The 24,076-nt window shown below is 32.1% G+C and overlaps 1 protein-coding gene and 1 long non-coding RNA gene across 3 annotated transcripts in view; one reads left to right on the top strand and one right to left on the bottom strand.

Annotated features, from left to right (window-relative positions):
- LOC143072661 (uncharacterized) overlaps positions 1 to 14,587 on the top strand; it is a 38,091-nt gene extending 23,504 nt beyond the window's left edge. The window contains exons 14-24 of one of the 2 annotated variants that reach the window (XM_076247710.1): positions 821 to 954; positions 1,807 to 2,336; positions 2,932 to 3,008; positions 4,366 to 4,538; positions 5,048 to 5,125; positions 7,476 to 7,690; positions 8,708 to 8,826; positions 9,317 to 9,468; positions 10,944 to 11,023; positions 11,572 to 11,610; positions 13,250 to 14,587. In XM_076247710.1, coding sequence (XP_076103825.1) covers positions 821 to 954; positions 1,807 to 2,336; positions 2,932 to 3,008; positions 4,366 to 4,538; positions 5,048 to 5,125; positions 7,476 to 7,690; positions 8,708 to 8,826; positions 9,317 to 9,468; positions 10,944 to 11,023; positions 11,572 to 11,610; positions 13,250 to 13,291 — 1,639 coding nt within the window. In that variant the 3' untranslated portion in view covers positions 13,292 to 14,587. The remainder of the gene's footprint in view (positions 1 to 820; positions 955 to 1,806; positions 2,337 to 2,931; positions 3,009 to 4,365; positions 4,539 to 5,047; positions 5,126 to 7,475; positions 7,691 to 8,707; positions 8,827 to 9,316; positions 9,469 to 10,943; positions 11,024 to 11,571; positions 11,611 to 13,249) is intronic. The other variant, XM_076247711.1, reaches the window with a different exon arrangement.
- Positions 14,588 to 20,966: 6,379 nt separating this feature from the next.
- On the bottom strand, positions 20,967 to 22,278 carry LOC143072660 (uncharacterized). The gene is made up of 2 exons (XR_012977271.1): positions 21,761 to 22,278; positions 20,967 to 21,295 (listed from the first exon to the last, which is right to left on the bottom strand). It is a non-coding gene; the product is annotated as an uncharacterized LOC143072660 (long non-coding RNA).
- Positions 22,279 to 24,076: the final 1,798 nt, after the last annotated feature.

Genomic DNA, 24,076 nt, shown 5'->3' with positions numbered 1-24,076 from the left:
ATAACAAAGTTGCATTTTTGTTATACCCCCACTTTAAAAAAAGTGGTGGTGTACTGTTTTACCTCTGTCTGTCTGTCCATGCATCTGTCCTATGAATATTTTTCTTTGCAAATTTCTAAGGAACTACATCATAAGGATTTCTGAAATTTGGTTTCATGGTTTATATAAGTCAGCTATACCTTGTGATTAGTTTTCAGATTCATCACTCAACATCTTCCTTTTTACCAAAATATTTGGGCGGGGGTATCATCAGTGAGCAGTAGCTCACAGTTTAAATTTTTATATTTGATTTTCCTGAGATAAAATCACAGTAAGTAAGAAAATTGCTTGACATTAATTATATAGGTCAACAATCTTTTGAATGGCATTTTGTTTTAAAGAACACTAGCTCATCTGACATACATTACATGACCCCAATCGTATTTCCAGTTATCATTTAAGTTAGTGGATTCAGTTTGCAGCTTAGAAATTATACATGAAAAGTTTGGAATATTTACATCAGAATTAGTTACAAGCGCACTAACATGTAGACCTTACTAATTCAATTTGATCACAGTATATAGAATGCATATAAATGCAAGCCTCTCTTTTTCATTATGAATTGTTAAAAGTGGAAGAATAATCAGTTAATTGAAAGTTTATTTAATTTGCGAGTTCATTTCATTTAATAAATTCCAACATTTTAGTTTGTCAACCCTTATAGGGGTTATTGTTCTTAGAGAGATAATATCCTATATATAGATTTATTTATTTTTAGATCATGGAAAATTTACCCACTAAGGGTAAACAATGCTCAATAATGAATCGACATTTTTTTCAGATTTGCTTTTGTTGTAGTCCAGTCAGAAGCAGTTTGCAATGAGTGTATAAATAAATTTAATCAAATGGAGTGGAAGGGGAGGAAAATAGCCTGTAAACTTTGTTCTGAAAACAAACCAGAAAAACAGAATAATGGTAATGTATTAAGCTGTTTTGACAGTTATAACAATGTTTTAATTGTTTGATCAAATCAGTTTGTTGAACTTAAAATGGGGAAAGATATGTAACTGAGTAAAAAATTCCCATCAGGGATATATTGTGAGTGTCCCTTGTGATGAAGATATCTTAATGTGACTTAGCTGCGGAACAAAATAGGCGGAGAATGTATACAAATGGAAATAATTAGATAATAGTGTTAAGGAAATGAATATTCAAACATAAATAGGTACGTCATATCCTAGAAAAATATCTAACGAAACGAACTATATATATTGACAAGTTTTGCATGGATTATAAACAATATTTTTTTGAGAAATAAGTGCGACCTGAACCTGGGTCGCAATTCCGAACGTTTTGAAATAGGAAAAATCCGTAGCTCTATGGTCCTGAAATAGTCAAAAAATAACATAAGGACCTACGAGCTATGGTTCCGCAGCTAAATGTGACTAGGATTGCAAGTTTTGATGAAAACTTTGGCTTCCTACACCAAGTGAAAATGGCTTAAAACACCAACAAACTAATATAATGATCAAATTAGTTATTATATTCTTTCATGTTGAACAAAATAACATTAGCAATAAGAATTCAATAAATTTAGAAATCATTGCTTGCATTTTTTATTTGTGATTTATGAAATATGGACAAAAATGCAAGATTATTTATTACTATTTCACCAAAATCTGCATGTCGATATATATGTATCATATATCAGAACGTGTTTTCTTTTTATTGTGATACTCACTTAGTCACATTATACACATTAATAAAAAACCTCACAATAATTTTAGAATTTTAAGTAAAATGATTTTTTTTAATGTATTATTTCAGCAAAGACAGAATCATCAAGTGGTAGTATGCCATGGAAATCTGGTGGGGATCAAAGTTCAAATATGAGTAATAGAGGTCAAAGATTAAGTAATAACGATGGGGATACCGACAAAAATCATAATGATGTGAATGCTAAGTTCGGTAATCTGACAATACAAACTAGTGAAAATTCATTTTCATCAAAAATAGCTTCTCCACCAAATAGACAACAAAGGTCAGAGTTACTCCAGGCGGCATCACCTAAAAGTAGTTCCCAGCAGAGGTCACCTTCAAGTTTCCAGCAGAAGTTGCCTACAAGTTTCCAGCAGAAGTCACCAACTAGTTTCCAGCAGAAGTCACCTACAAAATTAAATCCGTCCAATTTAGAACAATTTAGTCGAAGTCCAAAGAAACCACAGATGCCTGATTATTCTGGTATGCCACCCCTGGAACCAGCATTTGTAGATGAGATGCCACCTTTGGAACCAATTGATACTGAAACAGAGCTTGTTGAAGTGTTTGTTGCTAATTTTCCATATCATGAAACAACAGTAAGTTTGGCCTTTTATTTTCTGTATTATATTTATTATTTTACTTATCCCTTGGTTTAAAATTCACCGAAAGCACTTGAAACTAAAAATGAAATTTAGGTGTTTGATAAGAGTTGAAATCATAAAGGATACTTCAAACTGAAAGTTTTTTCTATGAAATGATCATCAGTATACATGGTATAGATTATGCTTGCATTTTTCTTCTTTTTTTTCCAATTGTTTTTCACAAATTCTGAAAAAGTTATCTTATGGAAGAATTAGTATTATCAGTGTGTTCTTAAAATGGCAATAATCCTTATCACATACATCTTTAAATAGCCTGTCCTTATGCAGATTGAATTGTAAGCTCCGTCTGATCAGTTGAAATAACATTGGTAATACAGTGAAAACTATTTTAACCAAACCTTTCCGGGACTTTAAATTTGGTTCGGTTTTGAACGATATTCAGGTTCATAACACATATAATTTGATATGACAGTGCTAAGGAACATGTTTGGATTATACAGGTTTTCGGTTTATGCAGGATTCAGTTTAGCCAGGTTTCACTGTTCGTGTATCAGAATGATTATCTATGTTATATGTTTTGTACTTGCAGGATGATTTGTATGAAATATTTGAATCAGTAGGAGCTGTAGATATGCATATGATGAACTCCAGCAACACAAATAAAACGTAACATTGGTTATCTTTAGTTAATTCTTCTGAAATAATGATATGCACTGCTAGGACCTATACATTAAAAAATCATGTATTTTAATCTACATGAAATAAAATTTTATAAACATGAAAAAATAGCAAACTTGCTTTTGGTTTTAACAATTCAACATGGAAATAGCATAAAGGGACATTTCTTTATATAGAATTTATGTAAATAGCTCTAACAACAAATATATGTTAAACATAGTAATTCTGTTTCTTTTAAATCTTTTAAACAGATTTTTTTTTTATCAAGACACGAACACAATTTAAAACCTTCATCTGGTTTTATTGAAAAAACAGCTTAAATAAGTGCTTTCATGTTAAATGTTGAAAATTAGTGGAATTGTATATTGATTAAGTCTGGTCAAGTTCTATGAATCTACACAAAATAAACTTTTTTTTAAAATAACATCTGAATGACTATTGATTTAGTTGATTTATATAAAAATAAGAGGTGGAATATACCAAAAGGTTTTTCAAACTCATAAGTCAAAGACAAAGCTGACAACATCATGGTAAATAACGTAAAAAGGACCAAAATACAAACAATAGTATACAAAACCCAACAAAGTCAACTAAAGAACAAGCAACACAAACCTCACCAAACATTAAGGGTAATCTCAGCTGTTTAGGAGGGTTGGCAGATCTGGCTCCACATTTGTCACCCACCATGTTCAAGACTCCAAAGATAAACATAAGGGATCTCTTCATTTGTTTAGATGCTGAATTATAACTGAAACCATTCTGTCGTAGCTCACTTCTTTTACATGTGTAGCTCATGTAATGTTTTTTTTTAATTTCAGAAATTAATATGATTGTGTTTTCAATTTCAGTAGATAGTGTAAACAGTATTATATTATTTAGATACAAGGAAATTCAGACCTTATCTGAAGAACAGCATGTAGAAAATTACTAATATGCACACAATTTTAGTGCTTGCTACAAAATCTTATACATTGAGTTGTGTTTTTCATTTGAAATCATATTTTCATACTTTTCATCAAAATGACTGGGAAATGTGGGTTAAAGTATATTGGAATTAACAGATACATAGATCATTGTAAAATAATTGAAGTTTTCACGGTTAATTCCAACAATTTCTGTTTTTTCAATTGATATAAAATCACAAAAATTATGTGGAAAAACCTAATTAACATTGTTAAAGTTTCAAACATATTTAATTGAAATAAGTCAACACTAACAAGATTGGTTTGCTGTAGACACATTGTCTCATGTTACACTACGTCATAATACGATGAAAAGGACTATGATAATAGAATATCACATAAGAATAAATGTAAAATAAATTATATTTTTTGTTTTACATAAGAACTGCAGCAATTGTTTACTTCCTGGATCAAGACACAGCAGATAATGCAATACTTCAAACTCATCAGGAAATGTACAAGGGGAGATTACTCTGGGTACAGATATATGAAAGTGATCCCAATAAAAGAAGCAATACTACTGAAACCCTAAATTTGAGTATATCTGTCAAAACAGGTAAATTTTATGGAAGCTAACATATTTTATGCATAGAATAATGATTGGATTGGATTGGAAAGAAAAAAATGAAATATGTGGATAAATTTAATGACAAGAGATAAAATCATATTAAGGAACTGAAATTGTATTGATCTTCTAGGTTTTGGTTTGATGCTTAAAAATAACTCAAGAAAGTATGAATACAAATAAGTCATTTATACAGCAACCCAATTACACCTAAACAAAAACAAAAAAATACTTTAATCACATATGGTCTGCAACATTAAATCTGTCTAATATAGCAACCTGTCGATCATTATTTATCAGAAGAGGTTTAAAATCTCACTGACTATAAGAAATCAGAATGTAAGTTATGGTCACATCAATCTGAAACCTAATACACATATTCATAATGATGTGGACTTTTGATGTCGCATATCAAATTGTATTTTGAACAAGATTTCATGACTCACTGAAAGTAATAGTGCTAGCAAAAAGGTATTTAAAAGCAATTTTACTAATTGTAGGTGCTGGTGGGTCTAGATGTGTCAGCTTAGATCAAAACACACACAGACATACTCCCAGACCAAATAAACACATAAGAGGTAAGTTGATAAAGTTCAAATACATAAAGTCCTTCTTAAACTAAAAACCTTATATTTAATTTTGTCTCACCTTGACGAAGTCAAAAAGCGAGACAAAGGTATGCTGTTTCCGGCGACAGCAGCGATGGCGTCAACAATGTATTAGTTTGTGATTAGGTCTAGTTTTTTGGGGAACCACAAGTGGTAGGTCAATGATATTTGGTATGCAGTTGTATATGCATTGGCATATTTCATTTCCTTGGAGATAATTTCAGACAAATTCATGAACTTGCCCTGCATAAGATATAACAGTATTCGTCCATACCAATTTTAAACAAATTAAGTCGTCTCGCAGGCCTCCAGATTTTTTTGAAAATTTAGTGTTCACCCCAAGAACCGGTTTGGCCACAACATAACAATTTCAAGTTTATTTACAATTTACAAAGTGTGTATATGTTAAGTATGTTTAAATGAACATATGCTCTCATAGTTTTAGGACTTTATTATACCCCCGCTTTAAAAAGGGGGGGGGTATACTGTTTTACCTCTGTCTGTCCGTCCGTCAGTCAGTCTGTCCCATGAAACTTTCGTCACATTTTTCTCAGGAACTACACATCCACCCTTTCTGTAATTTGGTATCAACATTTATATATGTTAGCCATACCGTGTGATGCGTTTTCAGATTCATCACTTGACAACTTCCTGTTTACCGAACACTTGTATGATTTTACACATGATAGCCAAGTTGAAAATTTTCGTCACATTTTTCTCAGGAACTACACATCCACCCTTTCTGTAATTTGGTATCAACATTTATATATGTTAGCCATACCGTGTCATGCGTTTTCAGATTCATCACTTGACAACTTCCTGTTTACCGAACACTTGTATGATTTTACACATGATAGCCAAGTTGAAAATTTTCGTCACATTTTTCTCAGCAACTACAATATAAGGATTTCTGAAATTTGGTTTCAGGATTTATATAAGTCAGCTTTACTGTGTGATGCGTTTTCAGATTCATCACTTGACAACTTCCTGTTTACCGAACACTTGTATGATTTTACACATGATAGCCAAGTTGAAAATTTTCGTCACATTTTTCTCAGGAACTACAATACAAGGATTTCTGAAATTTGGTTTCAGGATTTATATAAGTCAGCTATACCGCGTGATGCGTTTTCAGATTCATCACTTGACAACTTCCTGTTTACCGAACACTTGTATGATTTTACACATGATAGCCAAGTTGAAAATTTTCGTCACATTTTTCTCAGGAACTACAATACAAGGATTTCTGAAATTTGGTTTCAGGATTTTTATAAGTCAGCTATACCGTGTGATGCGTTTTCAGATTCATCACTTGACAACTTCCTGTTTACTGAACACTTGCATATTTTTACACTATTAATATTATCCACTTGCGGCGGGGGTATCATCAGTGAGCAGTAGCTCGCAGTTTCACTTGTTCTTTTTAGGTTGAAAAATACAGGCAAAGTTTTGATGTTTATGAAGTGTCCTATATTTTGACTTTAGTGGAACCTTAAGATGAACTTCTATTAAATGTTAAGTGAATGATATTTGGTATGCATATTTATTGGCATTTGCAAGTATCGTTTCCATGGAGATTATATAGCCTCACCCCCTCTTTATGGTTCATTGACTTTGAAACTTTTATATAGTTTACAAGTTAATGTTTGTATTTAGGTTTGGGAACGACTTATAATAAGTCAATGGTATTTGGTATGCAGTTGTATTAGCATTGGCACATCTCATTTACATGGAGATTGTTGAGCCATGTAACTCAGTAATGGTTCATTGACTTTGAATATTTGCATGACTTGTGTAAGATGTTATTGCTATTTTGATGTCAACATTTGCATAATCTAAATTCCAAAAAGGCGAGACATATCTCTGTGATAACAGTTTATTCTATTATGCCTAAAAATGCATTATTTTGCATGCATAACTGGTTGATGGCCTTTACCTTTGAAAACTGGTGCTTAAATGTTATACACTTGTTCTGGAATGTCTTTTAGCACAAAAATTACTGTATTTAGCTGAATTATTAGCTGACTAACCATTGACATATAACACAATAAATGATCCAGTAAGCAGAATTTCTTTGAATGGACTGGGTATTCATCCTGAAAAGGATAATATTTGTATGCAGAACTGATAACTGTATATACTTAATATGTTATCTGGAACAGATGATAGCCAAAAAACTATCAAATGAGCCTCAGACTTATGCCACACTATTACGTCTGAAGATGGTCCAGTAAGAAACAAATCCGGCATGACATTATCTTTAAGCACGGTTGCATTGTGTACTCTGCATTCACATGACTACTTTCATGTTTTATTTCAGGTGCAGAAAGTATGGATTCATTGAAGTCTTCAGCTTCAACTGGTGCAGTAGGAAAGTCATTCAGAAATTTAATGGTTACATACAAGCTAGTTATGAACAAGTTGGGAACCCGTGTTCGAGATATTGTGTTCAAACCGTATGAAGAAATCGTGGTTTTTATCACTTCAGTGTTTGATGAGAAGACTTTCTGGGGACAGATTATTAAGGATGCTGATGTAAGAAGTTACTTTTTTTTGTGGTTCAGGATATTGATCTTTAGGAATCAATATTAAGCATCTGTTTTGTCCTTTAACACAAATATTGATTGAAATAACTATCCAGCAAAGATTATAGGATATTGAAATAAGCAATTATAGGTCAATGTACAGATTTCAACAATGATTAAAACCCATTCTGTATACTAAAGCTAGGAAAGGCCCTTAAATTACAAAATTAAAAACAATTCAAATGCAAAAACAAAAATGACGTAAAGCAACCACCGACATCTCTTGAAATACAGGTCCCTGACTTGGCTCAGGTAATAAAGGATATAGATATAGGAAGATGTGGTGTGAGTGCCAATGAGACAACTCTCCATCCAAATAACAATTTGAAAAAAAAGTAAACCATTATAGGTCAATGTACGGTCTTCAACACGGAGCCTTGGCTCACACAGAACAACAAGCTGTAAAGGGCCCCAAAATTACTAGTGTAAAACCATTCAAACGGGAAAACCAAGGATATGGTGATTTTAAACTTTTATGTGATGCTTAATCCTTACCTTGGACAGTGATGTAACAGCACAACCTAAAAACAAAGTTGAAATAAGTTGAAAAGGACTTGAATCATAAGATCCCCACTCAGTTGCTTAATTTCACTAATGATTTAATGATTCGGAATTCAATTTCAGAATCGAAAGGACCATAGTTAGGTTCATACCCCAAAATTAAAACAATGTCAGGTCATTGGTTGAATTTCTCAATTGTTTGGAAAATTATAAGATTATCAGATTGTTTAGGTGTAAGCCTTTGCAAATTTTACCCAAAACGCATTCGATTCATAAATGTGGATCTTCCCAACTGATAACCCTCAGGGCAAATCTATTGAAATCTTATCTGAAAGACATATTGATATATCGCTGAAAAAGAAAAAAAATCAATAAATTTAAAGCATACCATTGAACAGTCTGAATGTATGATCTGAATTATTTTTCTATTAAACCAGGTATTCAATGAATTATTTTGTTTTTGTAGGTGTCATCATTAGAAGATCTGGAAAACGTAATGGAACAGTTACAACACCCTGACAGTAGAATAGGTTTCACAAAAGGTTTAGGGAGATGTACTGCTAAGGTTGATGATGAATGGTATAGGTACGTTTATTATAGGGGTTCAAAGTAGGGTTACAATATTTTAATGCCCTGCCTAGGATAGAAGACAGGTGTTACGTTATGCAGTGTTTCTAGATAGTTTTTACAGGTGTGGACTTGTTTATAAAAAAAGAAAAAAAGGCACAGAAGCTTGTTAATGATCAAATTCTAGTATCTGTAAGGAATTTTGCAAAAATTCATTTCCTGTTTTTCAGAATATTACACATGTACTTATAAATGGACTTTCTTGTCCAGTTAACTTTACATACAGTCTGCAGTTAAAGTTTTTAAATCATTTATAAGATTCATAAACCATTTCATTAACTGTAAAGCTATTATGTGCATTCCCCTATCACACTGAAAAACATAGACAACAGCAAAAGTAGGCAAGACACTGGGTTTTGCTGAACCCTTACAAATTTTACCTATTACTATTCCATTACGTTACTAAATGTCTTTACAAAGAAATGAATTTGCCAAATTTCTTTTCCAGATCGTGGATAATAGCGGACAGAAGAGATTTTACGATAGAAGTATTTAATGTAGACTATGGAACAACAGCTGTAGTTAGTAAACAAGAAGCATCCCTTACTGTACCAGAAGTCTGGGATTTACAACCTCTTGTTCGACCATTTAGGATTAAAGGTAAGGATCTATTAACAAGAAGCATCGCTTACTGTACCAGAAGTCTGGGATTTACAACCTCTCGTTCGACCATTTAGGATTAAAGGTAAGGATCTATTAACAAGAAGCATCCCTTACTGTACCAGAAGTCTGGGATTTACAACCTCTTGTTCGACCATTTAGGATTAAAGGTAAGGATCTATTAACAAGAAGCATCGCTTACTGTACCAGAAGTCTGGGATTTACAACCTCTCGTTCGACCATTTAGGATTAAAGGTAAGGATCTATTAACAAGAAGCATCCCTTACTGTACCAGAAGTCTGGGATTTACAACCTCTTGTTCGACCATTTAGGATTAAAGGTAAGGATCTATTAACAAGAAGCATCGCTTACTGTACCAGAAGTCTGGGATTTACAACCTCTCGTTCGACCATTTAGGATTAAAGGTAAGGATCTATTAACAAGAAGCATCCCTTACTGTACCAGAAGTCTGGGATTTACAACCTCTGGTTCGACCATTTAGGATTAAAGGTAAGGATCTATTAACAAGAAGCATCCCTTACTGTACCAGAAGTCTGGGATTTACAACCTCTTGTTCGACCATTTAGGATTAAAGGTAAGGATCTATTAACAAGAAGCATCGCTTACTGTACAGAAGTCTGGGATTTACAACCTCTGGTTCGACCATTTAGGATTAAAGGTAAAGTTCTATTAACAAGAAGCATCGCTTACTGTACCAGAAGTCTGGGATTTACAACCTCTTGTTCGACCATTTAGGATTAAAGGTTACATTTCTGTAAGGTATTAGGGACACTGTTGAACCTGAAATCTTGGAGTAGCAACCTCCTGTTCGACTGTTTAGGATTAAATGCAAGGTTATCTATAGTATGAGGTACAATATTGAACCTGAAATCTGGGATTTACAACCTCTTGTTTAACCAACCATTCAGGATTAAGGGTATTGATCTATAAGGGTTGATAAACAATGTTGAACCTGAAATATCAGATTTATAAGCTCTTGTTTTCGTCCATTCAGATATCTTATGTATTATCTTCAATACTGGCTCTCTCTGGTTCCAAAGACCAAAATAATGTTTTTCCTCTCTGCTAAAGAAGCTGTATCATCAGTCCTTCTTTGGATTTAAGATTATTATTTTATGCCCCACCTACTATAAAAGATGGGTATTATGTTTTCTGATCTGTATGTCCATTTGTTCGTCTGCTCATCCCTCTGTCCCACTTCAGGTTAAAGTTTTTGGTCTTTTTTTTAAGTCTTATCAACTATGTTCCCTATATGATATGATCTTTCTAATTTTTGTGCCAAATTAGAGCTTTGACCCCAATTTCACGGTCCACTGAACATAGAAATTGATAGTGCTAGTTGGGCATCTGTTTACTATGGACACATTCTTGTTTTATTAAATTTCTGTAGAAATGAGATTATATAAATTTTCAGTATACCGGTATGTGTTTTAAATTTGCTTAATTATTTACAGAGGGATCACATAAGATGGATAAGACGATGGAACAGATGTTGTTTAAAGCGAAAGTGACTGCTACAAATGCTGACGAAACCGTAAGTTACCAGATCTGTGTATTGAATAATGTGTATGCTTTATACGCAATCGGCAAAGTTCCCATTTAGTACCTTTCAGTTCTGCAATAATTTTGATCTTAGCTGTCTGAAATTGGTTCATCCCACTTTGTTGTCACTTTTTTAAAAAGAGTTGTAAATATGGTTCATATAATATGTTATATCTATCGCTGGTTCTTACTAATCATTCATTCAGTAATTTCTACTCTTCTAGTTATATTTACTACATCATTTCTAGGCAATTTATAGTGATTAACAAATACTTTTTATATTACACTATTTACAATCTTACTAAACATAAGTTTTTGACAAAAGTCAAGTTAAAGAATAGAAGTTCATAATCATCCATTCATTCATTCTATTGTTTGTTCCTTCGCCCCTTCCTTTCTTTCTTTGTACTTTCCTTTGTTCAGTATACTGTCGCTATGGACTGAAACTAGGTGTCTTATTTGTGCTTGTTTGATTTTGGAAGTTTAAAAAGTATTTGATGCTATAGCAAATTGGCTCATTAGTATTACTGACTGTTGTAGAAAAATGAAGAAAATTCTTCATTGCTTGGAGAATTTAAGGTATAACCTTGCATGCATTATCAAGTTTACTTAGTTGCTTTATAAGCTTTTGCATTTCTTAATTTTATGTTAGAAATATTTTTGCTCAGCATAATATTAGCTGCATGTGCTGATTTTTTTATTGATTTTTTGTTGTTTGCTTTTATAATCTGTTCTGAGACAAATGGTATACTAGATGTGTAAATACATGGATACATTCCATATATGAAGGGATTACTGAATACTCTAACGGCTAAATTAAAAAAAAAAATGTTTTCGGCTGCTGTCTTCTAGACACCTACCCCATTTCCAAATTTGATTTTTAGGGAAAAATAACTATTTAGTGAATAATGTTTGATGATTATTCTTACCCCTTCTAAGATTGCAGGGGGTAGGAGTGTATTAATGGTATCCAATCTGTTCAATGGTAATAGGTAGATTCACAATGAGTTCTGGTTACATCTAATTGATACTTTTCCATTTAGATAATGCAGGTCTTTATGGGAGAATGATGTATAACTGTAAATTCAAAAGCAGGCATGAACAAAAGTTTAAATATATAATGCTTTCTGGGAAGTCTGTTAAAATTAATTGGAATACCTGTAGTCTTGAACTGCATTGCACAAATTGAAGTTCATCATTCATCATCTCATTTTTTTTTTAAATTTTTTACAAGCATGTTGTCTTAACTTCTGCATGACATTATTTTCACTAACATCATAGTTTCATAGCTATTGTATCTCTGTAGCCCATCAAAGACTCTAATTTTCCTCTGAATGCTACAATGCTTGAAGATTGGATACCAAATTGAAACTCTTAACATGGCTAGTACAGTATAACAGCTTTCATGTCTTGTTTTGTCTTTGATCTGTGCTCAGTAATCTTGAAGTTCAAAATGGTTCAAGGTTATGTTTGGCCAAGGTTAAAAAGAAGACTAAAACTTGGCAGTGCTGATAAGACTGTTGCAGATTATATTTTTAAGGTTAACACATCCTCTTTGAGTGGGATTAACATTTGTCTATTTCGTAAGGATTCTATAAGATAAAAAAAGGCAATGTGTACTCAAGTCCAAAGTTTATGCTTGAATACCTGAATAATTGATTTTAACATGCTCGACTGAGGAATATTTGAAATTTCCCATCTATCGTAGCAGAACATAATATAGGAAACTACCTTCTTGAATAAAAACAGAAATACATCACTTTGTGATGCTACTAATCCTTTTAGTCATTTTCTCAGACTCTGGCAAAACTTACACAGCATTTGACAATGTGAACTTATTGTAAAGCATTTATTACAGGTCAAATTCTTATCTTAAAGCATTTTTACAGGCCAATTTATAATCTTGATGCAATTACTACAGGTGAATTCTTTGAATTTAAATCTTTTATAATAGGTTAAGGCTGATCTTAGATTTTAAAAAACTTTTGAAAGGTCAATTTATAATCTAGAAACACTTAAGTACAGGTAAATGTCTAATCTTGACGCACTTTTGACTGGTCAATTTATAATCTTAAAGAACATTTGCCTGGTAGTTTCTAATCTTGAAGAACTTTTGTCAGGTCAATTTATAATTGTAGGAAAAACATGAGCCATAATATCACTTACTTGGTACTTTGAAATTAATCAATTTCATTATTGTTAAATTTTATATTTTCAGGGATTTTTAACAGAAGTAGAAGTTTTAGGCCCTGCTGAATAGTTCCAAAAACCATTGTAAGCGGATGCTAAATATGGAGGCCTGAAAAGCTCATTAGTTTCAAGTTGGATAGCCCCTTTAATCATTCAGATTAAGCTACAGATTGAGTTTTATAGAAGGAAGACTTTATAGAAGTTTGTGGATAGTGGATGAAATCTTGTTGAATTATGGAACATCTATTTTATATATAAAGTTTTATATCATTATTAACTATCAGTTTATTACCTTTTAAGCATATGGTTTTGTTATTGTTTATTTTTTTTTTGTATGAATGAGGAATTTCATAAAAGAATTTTGTATTTTTCAATTAGCCAATCAGTTTGTTATACTATACATATTATATGTGACTTTGTTTAGACTTATTGATAAGAATATACATTTAAGAATATATGAGGGTTTGGATGGGGTTTACAGAATGAAATAAAAGCGTTCAAAGTGCATATTAAGGCCAAAAAGGAGAAAAATGGGTAAAATAAATAAAGGATACAGAAAAATGGACTTTAAAAATTAAAGAATGCTGAATCTAATGACCCTTTCCAGACTCTTATGTGACATCCTATATATTTTAAAATTGATATCTAGTTATGTAATACACCCATGCTGTATATGTTGATATAAGGATAAAATGTTTTGAATATTATTTTAGCTTTAAATCAAATTGATAGATGACTGCTTTAATAATGCAGCATCACCACTAAAAGCTATGTTGGTCTGAGGAAGAAATTGATAGCATCTAGGCTAAGGTTTTGTACACCTTTCCTGATTCTGTAGAAAATACTGCCTCTAAGATAATTTTTGCCTCACTTAAACAATGTTAAGTGTTGTCAATATCAAAATACAGTCTACAGTGAGTTTGAATTGAATTTCAATTTTCCATATATTTTTTTGTAAATGACATTGTCAGCCAGCATGACAATGACAGGCTAGACACAGGGTTCACACAGGGTTTCATTGACCCCTTTTTCAATTTTTATGATTCATATTATTCAGCCAAATACTTGAAAGCGTAGATAGTCTTTGTGAAGTTACATTAGGTAACCCACTTGATTGAAAAATTAGTGTCATTTTTATTCTCAGATATATAATAAGTTTTCATGGACACTTTTCCACGGAAAATATCATAACCGCTCTTTTAAAGTCACACTATATATTGTACCTTGCCCCTTTTTTCAGCTATGTATTTGGTTAAATATTCATGAACCAGAGTATGAATGATTCATTGCTAAAATTGTTAAAAAAGATATCTTAAGTGGAAAACAGTGGCAAAAAAAATATGCAACACATATCATAATGAGCATGAGTAGTATGTAATGTAATTTTTTTTTAAATATTTTGCTATCTGTTAAATGACTGATTGTTTCTAATTCAAAAATTGCATTACATGAACATTTTCCTAGTGCAAATAGTATAAAATGTATTATGATATAGCAGAAAAGTGTTTAAACTAAAAAAAAAAAAAGTTTTATATTAGGGAGCTGTACCTTGCACTTAAATATGTTTGAAATATTTTACCCTGGATATTACACGAACACTCAATCTTGAAATTGGACTGATGTTTTGCAAATTTCCTTGAATTAGCAATGTACCAGGTAATTAAAACTCAATAATTTTAAAATTATTTAACATTCATTTTGTATGTCATAGCATCTTTCACAAAATTTACATTGATTGACAATATTTCAAAGAAGATCAGTTTTAAGTTTATTTACCGACATTGAAGAATTAAGTCTGTCCATTATCTTATTCTGCCTGTTGCTGCAGTCAATCTTAAAATGTTAATATGTTACTTCTTATTCTCCATAGAAATAGTTATTCAAGTCTGCAAAGTATTTATCTTTTTGAAATCTGCTCTTACAAAATTATGTTTCTTACTCGGTTTTAAATTGTACGTTCAATTCACCCGGTATATGTTTTCATAAATAAATAAAAAAGAATAGTAAATTATGTATTTTATATGTTACAGTACATTGTAATAATAATATGCTAAGAGTGTTAAATAAACTTCTGTTGTTTTCGCGCAGAGCTAAAGTGATATTTGGTTTGTCCCCAAATATTTTGTTATAGAATTGATGACAAATAATAATGCAGTGAAAAAGATGAATATATGAAACAATATGCACTCAGATATTTTAAATAATATAAAGTAAATAAATCAGGATTACCAATTGCCTTTTCTTTGATAGGAATATTGAAGTGTGTGAACTTATTGTTTACATTTTTGAAAATCTTTTGTATTAGACGATTTAACCTGGAAATTAGAACATATTTTACAAATGTTTTTATAAAGCACTATTTTTCTATATATCCTACATAGACCACACAAATTTCCAACATTTCCTTTAGTGGTGACCTACATTTGTGTGAATTAGAATATAACAAGCATTATGTTTGTGCAAAGAAATAGTTTAACGGTTGCAAGAAGATTTTAATCCTGAGAAGAATAACCTGAATTTTACATTTTTTATTTTTTTGTTGGAGGATAGTGAGTTATCTTATGAGATTAATGACTGAAATACTGTTAATATCTGGGAATGGAACATTCATAGGATACAGTCATGAATAAAACACATTATACATGAATATGATTATTAGAACACATTAAGTCTTGTGGCAGAAGCACCATTTGCCTGAAGTTTTTAACAAATAATTTTTTGACAGACAGGTGGAAATGTCTGAAGCATTCTTATCATTTTCTTTCCAATTTGCCGGGTTTCTAATTTGCGTTTATCAATATCATGGTTATGTACATTTGTACCTGTTAGTTATACTTTGCATTCTCGGTCAGTCCAAATTCTACAAATTTGCCTATTTTTTTGGTGCATTTCCAGGAAATATCTCTGTTTTTCAACTTAGAATCTAAATGTAAAGTATATCATTAAAAATGAAGGATTTTGTCCTTTATTTGTCTTGAAGATATACATTTTTGTTTTTTTAATTAATCTGTGTAAAAGTAGCGACTTTTCAACAGGTTAATTACGTGCAAACGTAATGCCTTTTAGACAATTAAGAATTTCTTTAGTGCAAAAGTAAGATCTATTCCCGCAAACTTAATGTGCAACCTTCTAGCAGTACTATTTATGTCTTTTTAAAATATCTTGTGTGGCAAAAAACATACTCAAAAGAATTGCAAAATCTGAAAGTTCAATGAATATCGTCTTATTTTCAAAGTTGAATTCTCTCTACATTTGTAATATGTACAAAATTGATAGGCTACTTTTGAGTTTATTTTATAAAAAAAAATGTATAAAGTTTCTACATACCCCCCACACCTGTAAACTAGAGGCTCTAAAGAGCCTGTGTCGCTCACCTTGGTCTATGTGCATATTAAACAAAGGACACAAATGGATTCATGACAAAATTGTATTTTGGTGATGGTGATGTGTTTGAAGTTCTTACTTTACTGGACGATTTTGCTTCTTACAATTATATCTATAATGAACTTTGCCCATTAGTAACAGAGAACTATATTTGGTAAAAATTTAAATTACATATATTTACCAAATTAATGAAAATTGTTAAAAATTGACTATAAAGGGCAATAACTCCTTAAGGAGTCAATTGACCATTTAGGTCATGTTGACTTATTTGTAGATCTTACTTTGCTGAACATTATTGCTGTTTACAGTTTATCTCTATCTATAATAATATTCAAGATAATAACCAAAAACAGCAAAATTTCCTCAAAATTACCAATTCAGGGGCAGTAACCCAACAACCGATTGACTGATTCATCTGAAAATTTCAGGGCAGATAGATCTTGACCTGATAAACATTTTTATCCCGTCAGATTTCCTCAAAATGCTTTGGTTTTTGAGTTATAAGCCAAAAACTGCATTTTACCCCTTTGTTCTATTTTTAGCCGTGGCGGCCATCTTGGTTGGTTGACCAGGTCACGCCACACATTTTTTAAACTAGATACCCCAAAGATGATTGTGGCCAAGTTTGGATTAATTTGGCCCAGTAGTTTCAGAGGAGAAGATTTTTGTAAAAGATTACTTTAATTAACGAAAAATGGTTAAAAATTGACTATAAAGGGCAATAACTCCTAAACGGGTCAACTGACCATTTAGGTCATGTTGACTTATTTGTAGATCTTACTTTGCTGAACATTATTGCTGTTTACAGTTTATCTCTATCTATAATAATATTCAAGATAATAACCAAAAACAGCAAAATTTCCTCAAAATTACCAATTCAGGGGCAGCAACCCAACAACCGATTGACCGATTCATCTGAAAATTTCAGGGCAGATAGATCTTGACCTGATAAACATTTTTACCCCACGTCAGATTTGCTCTAAATGCTTTGGTTTTTGAGTTATAAGCCAAAAACTGCATTTTACCCCTATGTTCTATTTTTAGCCGTGGCGGCCATCTTGGTTGGTTGACCGGGTCACGCCACACATTTTTTAAACTAGATACCCCAATGATGATTGTGGCCAAGTTTGGTTTGATTTGGCCCAGTAGTTTCAGAGGAGAAGATTTTTGTAAAAGTTAACGACGACGGACGACGACGGACGACGGACGACGACGGACGCCGGACGCCGGACGCCAAGTGATGAGAAAAGCTCACTTGGCCCTTCGGGCCAGGTGAGCTAAAAAGGACGATTTCAATATCTTATAACTTTGTAAATACCACTTGATGAATTTTAGTTGAAATGACCAGTTGCCAAAAAAAAAATGATTTATACATAACAATTTTCAAGTAAAATAATAGGACAAGCCGTAGTATGTCAAAAATAGAAAATAAAACGGCTTCAGTGATGTCTTCTTTTTCGATATAATTTGTTTTACATGGTATGTTTCTGAGGCTCTTATTGTAGTCTTTTTGACCCTTAAAACTTGCAGCATTCGTTTCCATTATAAAAAAAAAGGTTTTAAACATTTTTCTATAAATGAAAAAAAAAATAACTCAATGACATTATTTAACATACTTAAATAAAATTTATCAATGTTTTTATATGATATGTCAGATGTATTGATAACATATATGCATTAAGCTGTTAGATTTGATATTATTAAGGTTTGCTTAAACTTTACATAATATAAAAAGGTAATAAAGTGATATTGACAAGTACAACAAATATCAAACTTGTCTGATAAATAAGGCATTTTTAATATGTGCTTATATCTTTTATTCAGATTGACATGCCATTGGTGTAAAATGGATGTTTATATGAATTTGTTTCATGTTCCTTACAAAGCATTCCTTTAAATATCAGTATGTTATTGAGAGAAAAAAAATATAAAATGTGTTGTAGATTTAAAAGTACATTGATTTTCTGTATAATAAGACTTTTATAATATTGAAGAAAGGATGTTTATTTTACATGTTCATTATTACAAGTATATATTATTTTGGTCAGGAAGACCATACAATAACGTTTTCAAGTGTTTATCAAAAAGTTATATTTTGTAAATATGCTTGTAATAACATGTGTAATCATGTATGAACAAATAATTCAGTTTAACAAAACCATTTATATTGATATTGCATTAGTTAAAAAAAAAGTTTTTTTGTGTTTCTGAATTTTTTCGAAGCCTTTAAAGATATTTTTTTCTTTAAAGCCTTTTCCTATGTCTCCTGAGTCAAATTATCAAGTCTGGCAGGAAAATAAACATTGTCATTCTTTTCATTTAGCTTGTGTAAAGAGAAAAAAAAATATGTGTAAAGTAAATTATATAAACATGTTATATTTTCAAGCGGTAATTTTAAAGTTTCAACTTTCTGATAATCTTGTATTACCCAGTAATTCTTTAAATTGTTGCTTCGTTTATATGTAGATACACAATTTCCCGTGATTTCTATATTTAGATTTTCTTTCAAAATATATTCCTCCTCTGAATTTGCAGATTTACATTGTGATCATTTTCTAAACAAATGTTTTCTTGGAAGAACTTAAATTTTTCTGGTATCTTATTTTGTAAGAAATATCCATTTGTAGTCTCTCTTTTTTTATTACCTCTGCCTTATGATCCATATGTATCTATTTACCTACAACCTTCTCATTTTAGATTTTAAAGATGTAATGAAAATGTATGGGGTGTCTTCAACTGCCCTCTTGAAAATGAATTTATCAGTACAATTGATGTATTTGTTTACAGTATGAATAACTCGTAAAATTATACTAATGAATTTTAGGAAATATAATTCAACCTTTATTTGCCATAACTTTGAAAAAGTCTGTTTGAAATCTAAACAAAATGTAATTCTTTAAATTGTTTCATAAATGTATTCTAAATCTATAAATGTGAAATGTAGTTTCTGTTGCTTTATTACGAAGACTTTTCTGAAATAAAAAATTCTTGTTATTTGCTTGTTTGTTTAATTTTGATATGTAGATGTAGGAATTAGTTTTGCAGTAATCTTTGTTTTTATACCTCATCCATGGGGCAATGAGCTATTGCCCTCACTTGGCCACCATCTTAAGACCATTTATATTTTTGTTTTCTTCTCTGAAACCACTTTGCTAATTTTGCAAATACCTATGGAAGGTCTTCTACTAAACAATTGTTAAGCATAAATGAACCGTGAAAATGAGGTCATGGTCATGATATTTGCTAGACAGACATATGGACCTTATAATCATTCCATACACCAAATATAGTTGACCTATTGCCTTAAGTATAAGAAAAACAGACCAAAAAACAAAAAATTAACATTGAGCAATGACCATAAAAATGAGGTCAAGGTCTTAACATACCAGACTGACCAGTACATTGTAAAGTATTTTTGTACACCAAATATAGTTGACCTATTTGCACGCAGTATTAAAACAAGACCAAAACACAAAAACTTAACTATAACCACTAAACCATGAAAATAAGTTCATGGTTGATGCCACTTGCCAGATGGACATGTACACCTTCAATCATTCCATACACCAAATATAGTAGACCTATTGCAGTTTAAAAAACCCAGACCAAAACACAAAAACTTAACTATAACCACTGAACCATGAAATTGAAGTCCTGGTAAGATAAAACCTGCCAGTTGGACATGTATACCTTACAAACATTCCATACACCAAATATAGAAGACCTAATGCTAATAGTATCCTAGATATTGACTGAACCACGAAAACTTCACCCTGTTCACTGATCCATGAAATGAGATTGAGGCCATGTCAAAACTGTCTGACTGGCATGAGGACCTTGCAAATATAGTCATCCTATTACTCATTAGAGAGTAATTAAGAATACTAAAAATCTTGCATTTTTTACAAGTAGATGCTTAACCATTAGTAGAGGCTCTCAAGAACCTGTGTTGCTCACCTGACTCTATTTGGGTCATTGAAATCATGTAAAAAAAGATATATATAATCAGACCTGATTTTGATGTAAGAAAAAAAAAGCTGAAATATAATTATATTGAAACAGACTGGGTCGCAAAGCGACCCAAACCACCTCGCGCAGCGAGGTGGCCTTCACGGCCGGGGGTCTGGGGGCCGCTTAAGGCCCCCAGAAAATTTTGGGATAAATGGTGCAAAATTATGCAATCTGGGCTATTCCTGGCACTTAAATTTAGTTTTAAAAAACATTGTTTTTATATAAGATTTTTCCCCATTTTTCAAAAAAATGTTCAATATGATATAACTTCTATCATTTTTAGATTTTAAGAAGAGAAAAAACATACTTTCTCAATTGCTGCCAACTTCTGATAATAAATAAGAAAAGGAAATAATTAATATTTAATAAGGGTAAACATTTATGGTGTATAAATAATATATAATGGCAATTTCATTTCCATAATTCATTGATTTCATTGTCACTAGTGTCCTTTTGTCTTTTGAGAAGCTGAGGTAATGTGTCCTAATCTTGCTTTTTTGGCTGCTTTTTCAATCAATTCTTTTGCTTTTCTCTTGGAAACTGTTTTTTCCTGCGATTTGATTTGTAAGTTTGCTTTTTTTTCCTCATTGATTAATTTCTTTTTGAGCAGTTCTTCCTTGTACTGCTTACAAGCAGTTTTCATATTTTTACACAGGTGAGGATCTATCTTTTCATGTACCTAAAAATAAAACAAGTTAAGTATTACAACAACAAGTCAATCTAGTTAAAAGAGACTTGAGATGCATTTTGAAAAAATGTCTGACTACAGCATTAAAATGTTTTTATATTGTAGATTAAGTGGTAATGATTGCTTTTGTCAGGTTGGGACATTTAAGGGATATCCCTCTTTAGGGATTGTTCCCAACCTGTGTGTTGGTGTTCATCCCTTTGACTTATACATCATTTGAAGAAATATTTGCAGAAAAAAACTAAGTCCAGACCTACAAAAAATTTGGGCATAGTAGCCCCTAGAAATTAAGAATTTATACCCCCCTATCCCCAATTTCCCAGGCCTTAAAGTTTGGTCAAAGAAAGAAAAGCAAAGAGAGTAGGACAGTTCTCCTTATCCTAAAAGAACATACCTCATTGCTTAAAAGATAGATACAGAACATTTAGACAAATAAATAAAGAAATTTCAACGTACCAGACAGGCTGTGGTTTGTTTTTCTCATTTTCAAATTGTCCAGGTGAAGTTTTTTGGTTAAGTGTTGCTCCAAACTTTTCCAGCCTCTTCCAGCGTAATTGATGTCTTTTTGACATAACTCACATCTGGCAATTCCTCTTGAGTTAATTTTCCTAATAAACTGGCTTACTGGGTTGCCATAAACCGAACGTTCAACCCAATCCCATTTCCAACAGTTTTTGACACCTTTGTCAACTTCCAAATTGTATGAGTCCCTCTGAAGTACAACACGGGAAACCATCTTTCATCTCGACTTTGAAATCTCGACCAATCACGTTCGTCCTTTTATTAAAACATAGCTATGGCCAATCAAAAATGAGCTTATTTCCGCTTTTGGAAGTTTTTTTATATAATTTTTATCGGATTCGGAGAAGAGCGGAAAAATATCCGGTTTTGCCGTGATAAATAAAAAAACGGAATTCAAAGCAAGAAATCGGAAAAAAGTCGAGAGGAAAGCGGAATTCCGCTAAAAAACGGAAGAAAATCAGGTCTGTATATAACAGATACTTAAATAATGATTGAGGCCAAATTTGGTATAATATTGGCCTCATAATTCAATAATAAATCCTGGTGGCCATCTTGAACAGTAAATCAGCAACAAAGTAACAACACTTCATGAGGAACATTTATGACACTTTAGTTTCATTCCATTCAGTGGTTCTCTAAAAAAAAGATATTTGTATGTATTTCCCATGGGGTCCTATGTTAAACTAAGTCCCAGCTAGCGGCCATCTTGGATAATGGATCAGCAACAAAGTAACAACACTTGGTCAGCACCTCATAAGGAACATTCATGCTGTGTTTAGTTTCATTCGATTCAGTGGCTCTCTAAAAGAAGACATTTGAAATGAATTTCCTATAGGGTCCTATGTTAAACTAAGTTCCTCAATGGCAGCCATCTTGGATGATGGATCGGCTACAATGTAACAACACTTGGTCAGTACATCATAAGAAACAATCGTGCTATGTTTAGTTTCATTCCATTCAGTGGTTCTCTAAAAGAAGACATTTGTATGTTTTTCCAATAGGGTCCTATGTTAAACTAAGTCCACCGCTGGCAGCCATCTTGGGATGATGGATCGGCTACAAAGTAACAACACTTGGTCAGCACCTTATAAAGAACATACATGCCATGTTTGGTTTCATTCCATTCAGCGGTTCTCTAGAAGAGATTCAAAATGTAATAAGTTAACGACGACGAAAACAGACGCCAAGTGATGAGAAAAGCTCACTTGGCCCTTCAGGACAGGTGAGCTAAAAATGAGGTTAAGGACAATGGACAAATGACAGACGGAAACTTCCAAATATAAGGCATCTATATATATGAAGTATGACAGATTCAGGTTTTCTACCTTCTGAAATATTTAGCTTTTAAGAGGTTATCGAAAGCTGCCGCCTGATCACTATCCCCGTCATGCTTTCAGCAACAGAAGTTACAGGCACAACAAAAATGAAAATGGCAAATGGGGCATCCTTGTTCTATGGACATTCTTATTTTATTGATAAACAAGCATGTGTTTATAGTACCTATATGCATATCTTACAATTATACACCAAATACTGAAGACCAATGCCTATAGTATGCGAGTAATAAACTTAACCATATAAAAATAAACATTGATAAACCATGAAATTGAGAGCAAGAGTTAGATATACTCTGCCAACAGGACATGTTCACCTTACAATCATTCCATATACCACATATAATTGACCAATTTGACCTATTGCTTATAACCTTGGGCATTAAATCTGAACAACTAGGATTCATGCATGTAGACCTTGCAATGATTCCAAGACAAAATATAAATATGAAATTAATTTTTGGTATTCTCTAAAGCGATTATTTGGTCAAGATCAACAGACTCTTACACAAATCATATGTATACAAGATCCAGGTATTCCGACACTCAAAATTATAAAGCTTTGTACATATGGTTTATAGTAATTGCCACAAACAGATTAGCACCCTATTGTCTTGCAACTGTTGCTGGCAAGAAACTGGTTTGACTCATCCACATATCCATGTGAATGTCCCAAGTTATCGAACCTTTCCGTAGTGCCATGTCATATTTCAATGTCTGTTTTATTTATTCACAACTACTATAGATGGAAGATTTAGACACTGGTTGCTTGTGGAAAGACTAGTTTGCTCTAAACACCTTATGGTTGATTTCTCATTGATGAAGAAAACCTTTAACCCTATTATTTCTTGTGTTCATGTCAATCATATTTTTTTATTAAATACATTGGGGGCTATGTAGGAAGAAAATAATCATG

Source organism: Mytilus galloprovincialis, chromosome 4, assembly GCF_965363235.1.
Source record: "Mytilus galloprovincialis chromosome 4, xbMytGall1.hap1.1, whole genome shotgun sequence".
In the NCBI taxonomy this organism is placed as follows: Eukaryota; Metazoa; Mollusca; class Bivalvia; order Mytilida; family Mytilidae; genus Mytilus; species Mytilus galloprovincialis.
The sequence above is the reverse complement of the archived record's forward strand: the minus strand, read 5'-3'. Positions and strand labels throughout refer to the sequence as shown.